Here is a 13,698-nt window from a genome sequence, read left to right on the forward strand (position 1 = left end):
TCCTCAATACCCATCACCCACCCTCCCCTCCCTCCCACCCCCCATCAACCCTCAGTTTGTTCTCAGTTTTTAACAGTCTCTTATGCTTTGGCTCTCTCCCACTTCAACCTCTTTTTTTTTTTTTCTTCCCCTCCCCCATGGGTTTCTGTTAAGTTTCTCAGGATCCACATAAGAGTGAAACCATATGGTATCTGTCTTTCTCTGTATGGCTTATTTCACTTAGCATCACACTCTCCAGTTCCATCCACGTTGCTACAAAAGGCCATATTTCATTCTTTCTCATTGCCACGTAGTATTCCATTGTCCTAACACTTTTTAAATGAAGTACCTTTCCCAAGTCACTTGAAGACTATCGGTTTAATTTCACTCTACCGAAGGTTCAGTTCCATTGGCTTCGTTTACGTGAGCCTCCTGCAACACTGGTATCTTCTTCATTTAACAGCAGGTCTGTCCTCTCTGTAGGACGACATCCTTTCAGAACTGTCCCTTGATGTGAGAGGAGAAGCAGTAGAATTTTCACATAATGGTGTCAAATAGGTGGAAAATAAAGCGTATTCTCCAGAAAACCTACCATTCATTCTGCATCTGTCGAAGATTGATAAAAGCCCTGGCATGTTGGCAATTTATATCTACGATGCCTTTCCAGCTGCTTATTAAACTATATAATTGTCATTTAGGTGACGGAATCTTTTGTAGACCTCAAGAAATATATTAGGTGACCAGACAACTATTAATATAATTGCATGACTGCATACTCCCTGGCAAAACTTTCATGGGATTAAACAACAAAAAAATTCTAACATACCTGAAAATCTGCCGACGGCAGTTCCAGATCATTGAGTGATATCTGATGTTTTACACGTACCTGTCCAAAACGGAAAGTAAACTTGCTTGTTTGGCAGAATGAGTTAATAATCCATTATTTAACGTTGAGTTCTTTCCCAGAGTTACTTGCTCTTGTTAAAGAAAAATTTAAGAAACACTCCGTGGTGTTTTTATGTGTCAGGCACTAGCCTAGTTACTTTATAAATAATTAGATCAGGCATTTAGGATGGAGGACTTTTCCCTTGGATTTTTTTTTTGAGATAGTGACCAAATGAGCCAGTTCGAATATATTATTTGTATTTATTGCATTAAAATCATAATTTTCTAGAGCCTTCAACAACGTTTTAAATCAGATCTAAATTAGTGCAGGAAGTTACATTGAAACATTTTTGAAAATTCAGGGTCATCATTGGGGCGCCTGGGTGGCTCAGTCAGTTAAACGTCCGGCTTCGGCTCAGGTCATGATCTTGCGGTCTGTGAGTTCGAGCCCCGCGTCGGGCTCTGTGCTGACAGCTCAGAGCCTGGAGCCTGTTTCAGATTCTGTGTCTCCCTCTCTCTCTGCCCCTCCCCTGTTCATGCTCTGTCTCTCTCTGTCTCAAAAATAAATAAACTTTAAAAAAAAAAAAAAGAAAATTCAGGGTCATCAAAAAGAATCTCTTGGCAAATATAAGAAATGTCATGAAAATTAAGAATTTTTGAAAACGACATTTTATCCTTGATTTTCTTTTTTCTAAAGTGTATTTATTTTGGTGGGGGAGGGGTAGAGAGAGAGAATCCCCAGTGGGCTCCACGCTGTCAGCACAGAGCCCGACACGGGGCTCAATCCCATGAACCGTGACATCGTGACCTGAGCCGAGATCAAGAGTCAGATGCTTAACCGACGAAGCCACCTGGGCACCCGTTCCTTGATTGTTCTAATTTAAAAGGTATTTTAGATTTATTTTGGCAAATCTGAAAAATATACAGATGTCTAAAGAAGAAAATTAAAATTATGTCCAGGTTCACCACTTAGAGATAACCACCATCAATTTGTGACCGTATTTTCCCCTAATTTTTTTTTTCTGTATTTACATGTCTACATTTGTTTTCTGTTAAAGCTGAGATCCTATTGTCTAAATATCTGGTTATTAAATTTCTTGTTTAATAGTATTTTGTTATGTACGTTTTTCACAAAACAGTACAGATTTTTTCCTAAAGTGTGTTACTTTAGTATTCCATCTTGTATGAATATACCATTTCACCTCTAATCCCATGTTGGGCATTTGGTGGTTTTCAGCTTTTAATCATAAATAATAGTATGATGAATATCCTTATAATCTTGGTATGTTTCTCTAATTCTTTCCCTATGAGAAATTCTTAAAAGTAGGAAAACTGGATGGAAAGATATGAGCATATTAGGTTCTGGTAAATTTTGTCTAACTGGCCATAGCAAAGTTGTAATAGTTTGCATTCCTGATTGCAGACTATTAGAGTATTTGGTTTTGCCTCACCAGCAATGTGTATTACTATGATAAAATTTTGTTTTTTGCAAATTTGATAGGCAAAACTAAATTAAATATAATTTAATACAAATTATGTTAATTTGTATTTTTTTCTGACTTTGGGGCAGTTCAATATTTTTCTGAATTGAAGAGCCTTTTCCATTAATTTATGTGATTTTCTTTATTGATATATATATATCAATATATATAGATAGATAGTTGTATGTGTATATGTACATATATTTAAATTTGAAAGATTATTTATTTTTTTAATTTTTTTTTTAACGTTTTATTTATTTTTGAGACAGAGAGAGACAGAGCATGAACGGGGGAGGGGCAGAGAGAGAGAGGGAGACACAGAATGGGAAGCAGGCTCCAGGCTCTGAGCCATCAGCCCAGAGCCCGACGCGGGGCTCGAACTCACGGACCGCGAGATCGTGACCTGAGCCGAAGTCGGACGCTTAACCGACTGAGCCACCCAGGCGCCCCTGAAAGATTATTTATTAAGAATATTGTCCATTTTTGCCAAATAGATGACAAATAGTTTTTTCCAGTTAGTGTTTGCCTTTTTATTTTATAATTCTTTTCATGTAGAATTTAAAAAATTTTGCATATTCAAATGTATCCACCTTTTATTTTTTTATTTTTATTTTTTTTAAGTTTATTTATTTTGAGAGAGACAGAGAGAGCGAGAAGGGGAGAGGGACAGAGAGAGAGGGAGAGAGAGAATCCCAAGCAGGCTCTATGCTGCCGGTGCAGAGCCTGACATGGGGCTTGAACTAATGAACCATGAGATCATGATCTGAGCCAAAACCAAGAGTCTGACACTTAACTGACTGAGCCACCCAGGCGCCCCCAAATGTATCCATCTTTTAAAAGCTGCTTATTGATGAGCTGTGTATATGTACAATTTACATACCATACAATTCACCTTTTAAGATTATACAGTTCAGTAATTTTTGGTAAATTGGCAGAGTTGTGCAACTATCACCATGGTAGTTTTAGAACATTTCCAGAATGCCCAGAAGATCCCTCCTGCCTCTTTGCAGTCAGCCTTCTTTTCCACTCCTAGCTCAGACCCCCGCTAATCTGCTTTCTATCAGTCTCAGACCTTTTCTTCTTTTACTCTTAGAAACAAGTCTTAAGCACTTATATTTGAGCCAGCCGAGGGCTTGGAGATAAAGTGGAGAATAAAGCCACTACCGTGTCCTTCTTCTGGGAGATTCAGGCTTGCAGGAGAGATTTTAAACAAATAATCCAGTGAAGAAATGGGCAGAAAACATGAATAGACACTTCTCTAAAGAAGACATCCAGATGACCAACAGGCACATGAAAAGATGCTCAACATCACTCCTCATCAGGGAAATAGAAATCAAAACCACACTCAGATATCACCTCACGCCAGTCAGAGTGGCCAAAATGAACAAATCAGGAGACTATAGATGCTGGAGAGGAGGTGGAGATACGGGAACCCTCTTGCACTGTTGGTGGGAATGCAAACTGGTGCAGCCGCTCTGGAAAACAGTGTGGAGGGTCCTCAAAAAATTAAAAATAGATCTACCCTATGACCCAGCAATAGCACTGCTAGGAATATACCCAAGGGATACAGGAGGGCTGATGCATAGGGGCACTTGTACCCCAATGTTTATAGCAGCACTCTCAACAATAGCCAAATGATGGAAAGAGCCTAAATGTCCATCAACTGATGAATGGATAAAGAAATTGTGGTTTATATACACAATAGAATACTACTTGGCAATGAGAAAGAATGAAATCTGGCCCTTTGTAGCAACGTGGATGGAACAGGAGAGTGTTATGCTAAGTGAAATAAGTCAGACAGAGAAAGACAGATACCATATGTTTTCATTCTTATGTGGATCCTGAGAAACTTCACAGAAGACCATGGGGGAGGGGGAGGAAAAAAAAATAGAGAGGGAGGGAGCCAAACCATAAGAGACTCTTAAAAACCGAGAACAAACCGAGGGTTGATGGGGGGTGGGAGGGAGGAGAAAGTGGGTGATGGGCATGGGGGGGCACCTGTTGGGATGAGCACTGGCTGTTGTATGGAAACCAATTTGCCAATAAATTTCATATTAAAAAAATAAAAATAAATAGTAGTTCAAATAAATAAGTAGTTACAGATTGGCACGTGCTGTGAAAGCAGAAAGAGAAGTGTAATGAAGGGGAACGGGGATACGTACGTGAGGGTGGAAGTTCAGGGAAGGATTCTTTAGAAAGTAGCCTGGAGGATGAGAAGGTCCTGGCAGGTATAGATTTGGGGGAAAGGGCCTGTCCGAAGGGGGTTGCCGAATGCTGGCCCCTTGAGACCTGTAGGAAAAGAGGCAGATGTGGTTAAAGGGGAAAGGCAGATGAGAGATCAGTGCAAAATTTGGGGGGGCGGGGGATACTTTCGCACGTCATTTGTACTCTTATTTTTGGAATGCTTTTTTTATTGTCAAGGTATTTACATGTGATACGCATATGGTTGTGTGAGTTTCCCAGGTCTTTAGAATTATTATTCTCCTGTGTTCAATACCTCTTCTGGAGTCTCCAGCCCCACTGTCTATTTGAGCAATGGCAGCTGTAGGTAGATGTAGATGTGTGTTTGTGTATTATTTCCAGCCTTCCTCCTCTCCCAGTCCCAGAGTGGGTGTGTTCCCAAATAAAGTTCTTGGGAATTCTCTTATTTTGTTTCCTATCTTATACTGAGTGTTGTTTAGAAGAACCCCAGAACCGTTAAGACAGTATAGAGAAATTTCCTTCTGAACCATTGCTGTTGGTTAGATGTGCTTCGAACATACCGAGTGTTTGGGGACTTGCTCAGAGAATAGTTAGTTTAGTGATAAAATTAGAGTGACGGCTCTTGGCTCCAGAATATTCTGTTGTTGCTTACTAGCTTACATTGCTCCCTTCACGAGCTGCATGAACAGAAAGTATGAGATTTCTCTTCTTGTTTTGCAAATGGAATAAGTGAGTATAGAAACTATAAATCCTAAATGTGTCCCTGACAGTCTCAATGGCAATTCCCAGTGGTGTTCCCCATAAGTCTGCTCTTTGTCAACTTTAAGTTTATGATCCCCCACCTCAGATAGGCCCTCTGAGAAGCAGGGCAGTCCTACTGTCCCTTCCTAGTAAGGTCATTTTTCCGTATGCAGACTTGACTAATTGATTTTTCTTCCGCATACTTCCTCAGACTTCCTCCATACCTTCTGTTCCCTGCGTTCTGGATTAGGCAGAATAGGCTAGATAATGCTGTAGTGACAAACAACCCTCAAATCTCAGTGGCTTCCCCCAACAATACTTCTTATTCACTTTACATATCATTTGTGGGTTGGCAAAGAGTCACTACCCATTAAAGTAGTAACTCAGAGATCCAAGCAGCCACTAGCCGGTTACTGTGCCAGAAAGAATGTTCTAGAGGGTCTGGCACTGGCAGTGCAGTGCTCCAGGCTGGAAGTGGCAGCCAGCATTTTTCACTGGGCAGAAATAGTGACATGTTTCATCCAGCATGAGGCGGGCTTGGAAGTGTAAGTTCACATGGGCCCCAAATCCTGGATGATAGGGGAGAAATCCAGAACTATTTGGCAAACAGCCCAAATGACCGGCACACATTCTTAGATAGTGATTTGTTTGGCATTTTCACTGTGAAAATTGGAAGTGCTCCCCTCTCCCCCCCCCCCCCCACAAAAAATCCCAAAACTTAGTCGTTTGCATATTATCAAGTTTATGGCCCTATCTGAGTTTACATCTTCTTTTTCCCAGTTTATTCCGATATAGGAAATATCTTTCCTCTGATCCAAATGTTTTCTGACCACGTACTCCTGTCCATAACGCATTTCAAGCATACACAGTGGTATCCTACTAAATGTTTAAGAATTGGTTGTCTGAAGGGGCGCCTGGGTGGCTCAGTCGGTTGGGCATCCGACTTCGGCTCAGGTCATGATCCCACGGTTTGTGAGTTCAAGCCCCGTGTCGGGCTCTGTGCCGACAGCTCAGAGCCTGGAGCCCGCTTCGGATTCTGTGTCTCCCTCTCTCTCTGCCCCTCCCCTGCTCATGCTCTGAGTCTCTCTCTCTCTTTCAGAAATAAATATTAAAAATTAAAAAAAAAAAGAATTGGCTGTCTGGGAAAACAAAACAAAACAAAACAAAAAAACCCTTCAGCTTTGACTCAGTGTTTCCTGATTTCTGTGGTGTAAATACTTCACCATGGCCAATTTCAAGCTACCGGGGCGGCATTACTGAACACACAGTTGGGAGGAGATGTATGCAAGAGCAGGCTTTCTCAAGAGGGATATGAAATGACTCCAGCCCTGGGAGGAGGACGAAGGTCTAGATTCGGATAGGGCTGTAAACTTGATAACATGCAAATGACTAAGTCTCAGGGAGTTTTTTGGTGGTTACTCATAAAGTAGACATAAGTACTACTTGTATATGGTGCCTTTTTTTTTTTTAATTTTTTTTTAACGTTTATTTATTTTTGAGACAGAGAGAGACAGAGCATGAATGGGGGAGGGGCAGAGAGAGAGGGAGACACAGAATCGGAAGCAGGCTCCAGGCTCTGAGCCATCAGCCCAGAGCCCGATGCGGGGCTCGAACTCGCGGACGGCGAGATCATGACGTGAGCTGAAGTCGGACGCTTAACCGACTGTGCCACCCAGGCGCCCTATGGTGCCTTTTTCATCACAGTACTCATATTAAACGTGTGTATGTGTGTCCATCTATCACACGTACGTGGACACATATTTTGGTGCAGCTCGGTTTTTGCTTTTTTCAGGTTAAAAATAAAACAGTGCCACCATCTTCCCCCCACCAACTCCAGTGGGTTGCCCTACAGGGTACGTTCACACCCCTCACCTGGAAGGCTCCTGCCCTCGACACCCAAGGCCTTTGCTCCTGTAGTTCGTCACCCTGTGTTGTGCAGCAGCATCCTTCTCCTCTCGTTTTGTTCCCGGGAGTATCCTCACGAGCCCTGGTTGTACCCTCCCGTCTTCCAGTCCGGAAGGTTGGTGCCTCGAGCGGTATCGCCCTTCATCAGCCGCTGTGTTTTTCTGTTCCCCTCCGTAGCACGACCCCTGAGACAGGCCTTCATACGTGCCACCTGCTTTCATGCCACCACCAGCCAACTCTCTTCGGACTCTTATCGCCAGCGCCCTGTTGAGATTGCTCACGTCACGGGCATCGATGATGGCCGTGCTGCCACATCTAGGGGGTACTTTCTGGCCTCATCTTGCTTGGCCCCCCGGGGGCGGCTGCCTATGCCATCCTTCTTGAAATGCTCCTCTCTTCTGACTTCTGCAGTAATACCCTCTCCTGGTTTTCTCCCCCAAAAGTCTCTTTTGCTCCTTTGCTCTGTGGCTCAGGCAATGGCTGCGGGCCCCCTTCTGCATTTGTGCTGTTTCCTTGAGAGAGCTCATTCATTTCCAGGTGTTTCAAAACCAAAGATGTGCCGGGAGCGCCTCCTGCTCTTGATTTTGGCTCAGGTCATGATCCCAGGGTCATGGGATCGAGCCCCCTGTCGGGCTCTGCACTGAGTGTGGAGCCTGCTTGAGATTCTCTCTTTCTCTTGCTGCCCCCCTTTCCCCACTCGCGCACACACTTTCTCTCTCACATAAAAAAAAATCAAAAATTAAAACCATTAAAAAACAACAGCAACGAAGGTGTGCCGACAAATGCCACCTGGATTTCCCTAGCTCCACTTGCCCCTCTGAGCTCTGGGTGCGTCTGTGCAGTTGTCCCCTTGCTATTTTTACCTCAAGATTTCGTAGGTATCTTTTTTTAAAAAACTAATTTTTAATTCTATTTTTTATTTTTTTAAATTTACATCCAAGTTAGTTAGCATATAGTGCAAGAATGACTTCAGGAGTAGATTCCTTCGTGCCCCTTCCCCATTGAGCCCATCCCCCCCTCCCACAACCCCTCCAGTAACCCTCAGTTTGTTCTCCATATTTATGAGTCTCTTCTGTTTTGTCCCCCTCCCTGTTTTTGTATTATTTTTGTTTTCCTTCCCTTATGTTCATCTGTTTTGTCTCTTAAAGTCCTCCTATGAGTGAAGTCGTATGATATTTGTCTTTCTCTGACTGGCTAATTTCACTCAGCGTAATACCCTCCAGTTCCATCCACGTAGTTGCAAATGGCAAGATTTCATTCTTTTTGATTGCCGAGTAATACTCCATTGCATATATGTACCACATCTTTATCCATTCGTCCATCGATGGACATTTGGGCTCTTTCCATACTTTGGCTGTTGTTGATAGTGCTGCTATATACGTGGGGGTGCATGTGTCCCTTTGAAACAGCACACCTGTATCCCATGGATAAATGCCTAGTAGTGCAATTGCTGGGTCGTAGGGTAGTTCTCTTTTTAGTTTTTTGAGGAAACTCCATACTGTTTTCTGGAGTGGCTGCACCAGCTTGTATTCCCAAAGATTTTGAAGGTATCTTAATGGCTACGGCTCCAAAATAGAGCTCCTCATTCCTTCCGATTCTTCCACCTACTATTCCTGTTTTGTCCCAGTCTTTCTTATGTAAAACAAAAAATGGTAAGTTGTTTATTTAGTCATTAAATCCAGGAATCTACTAGTCGCCTGTAATTGCTTTCCTTTCTTTGCCCCTCACATCTAATCCATAAGCACTTCCTTTTGCTCTGCCTATGAAGTATGTATTTTACCTGTCCATTTGTCTCTGTCTCTAATTCAGACCATCATCTCTTTCCCCTGGGATGGCTGTGATAGCACCTAATAGAATTTCCGCTTTCACATTTACCTCTTTCCAATCCATGCCCGATATTTTAACTAAGAGTGATTTTTATAAAAGGTCGATCAAATTACTCTTCTCCCCTTGAGCCCTCCAGTGCACTTTGAGTAAATCCCGGTTCCCTACTTTGACCTCCTAGGCTTCCTGTGGTCCAGCCTCTGCCTTCCCTTCAACCTCACCACGTCACTCTGCTTTGGCTCTTTGGCTCAAGTAAAACTTGCCGCCATTTTGTCTCAAGATTGGGCTGGTGTCCTCAGCGCCAGTGTAGTTTTTGGTCTCTTCCCCGGGAAGCTCTCTCCCCAGCTTGTCACATGGCTGACGCGGCCTTTTCCTGAAGATCACAGCTTAAATGCCAGCTCTTTAGAGAGTCTTTCCTCATCTAATGATATCCCAGTGGTTTGTTTCTGTCCTAGTACTTCATGCATTTTGAGATTGCTTTTCCTTATTTATTACCTGATCTGCTAGAAAACTCTGTGAGGGCAGGAACCTTATCTCTGTCTCATGTGCTCTGTAGACACATAATGAATGAAAAAATGTATGGAGGAATAAGTGGTCTCACCCTGTTTATCACATAAATGGTCATTATTAAATGAAGATCTAGAAGAAATGTGTTTCAAAACTGGTTAGCTGTACAGTAGTGGGAAGGTACCGATCAGATTAAACTTTACAGGGGTAAACGTAAAATCCTGTGCTTTGGTGAAAAAAAAGTTCATTGCATTGTGTAGAATCCGGGATCTCTGGTTTGTCACCCGTTCATAAATCCTAGAAGCCAGAAGTGGTGGCTGACAGGGTAATGAAGTCCTCTACTGCATCAATAAATCCATGCATTTCCATATTAGAGGAAGGATTATCCTACAGTATTCTCTCCCAGTGACCCCAGTGGAATTATTACAGCTTTCTGAATCGCAATAGAATACCTCATTTATTCACTCATTCATTCAACATTTACTGAATCCATTCTGGGCACTAGTAATATAGTTGTAAACAAAAGTCTCATGGTTCTAGTGTTCATGGAACTTGTTATCTAATTCCCAAGGAGAAGTGATTTCTCTTTCAATGAAAGTACTAAAGCAGAAACCAGTCTGGCACTTAGTGGGAAGCAAGGCAGTCTCGTCTGCCCTGGAACCAGACTCTGGAGCCTAGGCCTTCAAATCCCAGCTCCAACACGTATCAGCTACGTGACTTTGGGCAAGTGTTTAAAATGTCTCTGTGCTTCTGGATTCTCATCTAAAAACTGGAGATAATAACGGTGTGAGTTACTGTGTATACGTGATTTAGAATCGTACTCAGCATTTAGCTGGCACTTAATAAATAGGTGTTAAAGCGGTTAATTAATAAAATCATGTTGTCTGGAGGGCCAAAGGTCGGAAGACAGGTTGAGGGCAGGGAGAAGTGACCGTAGAGGGACCCTGGGGGATCAAAGCACAAATTATTATTATAGTACTTTATTTATCTTAACGATTGTTTTGAGCTTGGTCTTGTGGAAGCTAAAATCTAGACTGGACAGCCGATGGTAACTGTTTTATTTAGTCTTCCGCTTGAGGCTGGAGAGACGTGAATCCTGTTTAGAAAGGCCACCCGCTACCTTGTGTTGTTTTTCCTCCTGATGCTGCCGACAGAGAAACAGACTTCTGGAAATGATAGAATCATAGCTATCCATGAACACGTATTTTTGCTTTGGTTTTGTTTTAGTGGCAGCTGAAATATCCTAAACTAATTCTCCGCGAAGCCGGCAGCGTCCCCGAGGAGCTCCATAAAGAAGTTCAAGAAGCCTTCCTCACACTGCACAAGCATGGCTGCTTCTTTCGGGACCTGGTTAGGATCCAGGGCAAAGATTTGCTCACTCCGGTGTCTCGCATCCTCATCGGAAACCCAGGCTGCACCTACAAGTACCTGAACACCAGGCTCTTTACGGTACCCTGGCCAGTGAAGGGTGCTAGTACGAGATACGAGGAGGCTGAAATAGCGGCTGCTTGTCAGACCTTCCTCAGGCTCAATGACTACCTGCAGATAGAGACCATCCAGGCTCTGGAAGAACTCGCCTGCAAAGAGAAGTCGAATATCGATGCCGTGCCAGTGTGTATAGGGCCAGACTTCCCCCGGGTCGGTATGGGGTCCTTCGATGGGCAGGATGAGGCGGACATTAAGAACAGAGCGGCATACAACGTAACTCTGTTGAATTTCATGGATCCCCAGAAAATGCCCTACCTGAAAGAGGAGCCTTACTTTGGCATGGGGAAAATGGCCGTGAGCTGGCATCACGATGAAAACCTCGTGGAGCGCTCAGCGGTGGCGGTGTATAGTTATAGCTGTGAAGGTACAGTCTGCCCTGTGAAGTCGCAGCTCTGAGTGTAACACGACCAGAGTTGTGTAGGCTCTGGAGGTGTGCGCGTGAGCGTGTGTGCGCGTGAGCGTGTGCGTGCATCTGTGTGTACACGGTGTTGCCTGCCCTCTTGAGGTTTGCCTCACCCATGTCTCCGCAGAACATACCTCTTTCTCGTCTCGGGGCGCTGCCCAACTCTCTGTTACACGGGACGCAGATGGAGTATTTTCGCGTGTAAGCACTACTGTCATTCCGTCTTTCTCATGCCCAGGAGAACAGATCTTGGTTTCATACAGCCAACCTCCTTTCTCTAAAGCTCAGAGTAGACGGTACAGTTGCTATAATTAACTTGCTGATAAAGGGCTGGGAAAACAAAAATCTGTCAAATCTTTCCCGGTTCCCACAGGTGCACGTTGCCCGTCTTGCCAAACTCCTTTATTGTGGTTGACATCACTGTCTTGATGGGAGTGATTTGTCAAACATGGACTTGTTCTCGGCTTCATACAGATTTGACTACTGTCCTTCCTTGCTGGAAGCGGTTGGAGTAGGTTCTGTAAGCAGACAGTCCTCTATTTTTAGGAGACTCTCCAGTCCCCTATAAGCGCTGCTGCAGTTCGAGTCCTAAAAGGGGTGCTGTGGGTGAACTTGTTCTTGCAGTTTCCAAAACCTGGTCCCCTTGGAACAGAGACCCTAGGCTACCTTTCCTCGGCCTACCGGCACTTTCCTTCCTGTGTTGTTCAGTTGCTCTGGGTGCAGGGTCTCCGCTGTTTTTCATCACAGGCTCCTAAGACAATTGGGCAGATCCAGGATGGCGTGACCACGCTGACTTCGTTCTTTGCCTGGTCATTTGACAGAGGGGTACAAGATGCAGTATTAACCCTGTTGTCTATCTCTTCGACCTGTTTACTGGAAGATGCTTGCAAAAGCAGAGTTCTAGATGTCCCATCAGGGAAAGACCTGGAACTTTTAAGGGTCAGTGCTTTCTGAAAACTATTTTTTTAATTGGATGTCGTTATCGCCGTATGCTTTTCGTTTGCTAACATGGCCGTTTTTGGAAAAGGGATCTTAAAAGGACGTTCTCGTGGTTCTCTTCACATTTCTTCCCACTTCCCATCCTCAAACACTGCCTCGGGGTGGCTAAGACATTTTCCAACTTTTACCTTACGTCTTCAGCCCGGAACAAGGAACTAGTTGAGCATTTGGAAATTTTAGCAGTTTCTCTGGCATCGTAAATAATGATGCTGACCTGAGAAAATTGCTTGAAGGGGATTTGATGCTGTCCTAATGGAAGGAATGGAGATCCTCTGATCTTTAATAAGGCGTTGCCAAGGATTTAAGAATGATCACATCCAAGAACTCTGATGTGAAGGAACAATGGAGTTTGTTAGTTTCCTTCTTAAGGAGGCAACTCTCTAAAATTGAGGCAGCGGTATGTGATAGCTCAGGCTGCTACAAAGGTGTCTTTGTGTTCCCACCTCCTCTCAGCCCCACAGTTTTAATAGTCCTTTTGTGCTCCCAGAGCGTGGGTGATCAAGTCTTTTTTGAAGCCTAGAATGTCGTTCAGAAAGGAATTTAAATTTTTAATGAGTAGTTTCTGTGGTCGGGAGTAGTTAAGACTGATAAAGTATACAAGTCTACATAAACATATGAAGGTTTAGCTTTGCAACTGACTGTCGTCTGGAGGAGGGAAGTGCAGAGTTCAAATCCGTAAGAGCAGAGGGATTCCTTTGTTCTCTTAGCCCCCCGAGAATCCCAGAGCTCTCATGATTATAACAGCAGTAACACCAGGAGCTCTCATTTATTGAGCACCTCCTGTGTGCTGGGCATCGGTATAAGCATTTGACATGTATTGACCCATTTTATTCCTGTAACAACCCTGTGAACCAAGTGCTGCTGTTCTCCTCATTTTACGGATGGGGAAACTGAGGCACGGGAGGATGATTAACTTTTCCACGGTTGTACAGCTATTAATGAGCAAAGGTGGGATTTGAACCCAGACATTCTGGCTTCAGAGTCCTAACAGTGAAGGCCAAGTGCCTTATGAGCAGATATTTTCTACCCTTGCAGTACAGCTCCCTCTGGGATTTGGGTTTCTAAAGTGTCCACCAATGGAAAAGTGAAGGGAATATTCTACATGCTCCTCCTCGCAGATCCTGTCTCCTCTCCTCTCCTTCCCGCCACCTCACTTCTCTCCCCCCACCGCGACATCCGCTATAGCTTCCTACACATGCTCTCAGGTGATTGGAATGCATTAGATAAGCTTACCCTATGAAATGGAACCTCTGTCTAGGTCTCCAGCTGTGGTGTTGGGTCAGA

General features: G+C 43.7%; 1 protein-coding gene across 4 annotated transcripts in view; it reads left to right on the plus strand.

Moving 5' to 3' along the window:
• The window catches only part of FTO (FTO alpha-ketoglutarate dependent dioxygenase), a 389,551-nt gene that overhangs the window by 118,338 nt on the left and 257,515 nt on the right, over positions 1–13,698 (plus strand). For all 4 annotated transcript variants that reach the window (XR_009615364.3, XM_060650765.3, XM_060650769.3 and 1 more), the window contains exon 3: positions 10,752–11,376. Coding sequence is in view for 3 of the 4 variants with exons in the window: in XM_060650765.3 (XP_060506748.3) it covers positions 10,752–11,376 (625 nt within the window). In the remaining variant the exon portion in view is untranslated. The remainder of the gene's footprint in view (positions 1–10,751; positions 11,377–13,698) is intronic.

The sequence above is a fragment of the Panthera onca genome, chromosome E2, assembly GCF_046562875.1.
Source record: "Panthera onca isolate mPanOnc1 chromosome E2, mPanOnc1 haplotype 2, whole genome shotgun sequence".
NCBI classification, from domain to species: domain Eukaryota; kingdom Metazoa; phylum Chordata; class Mammalia; order Carnivora; family Felidae; genus Panthera; species Panthera onca.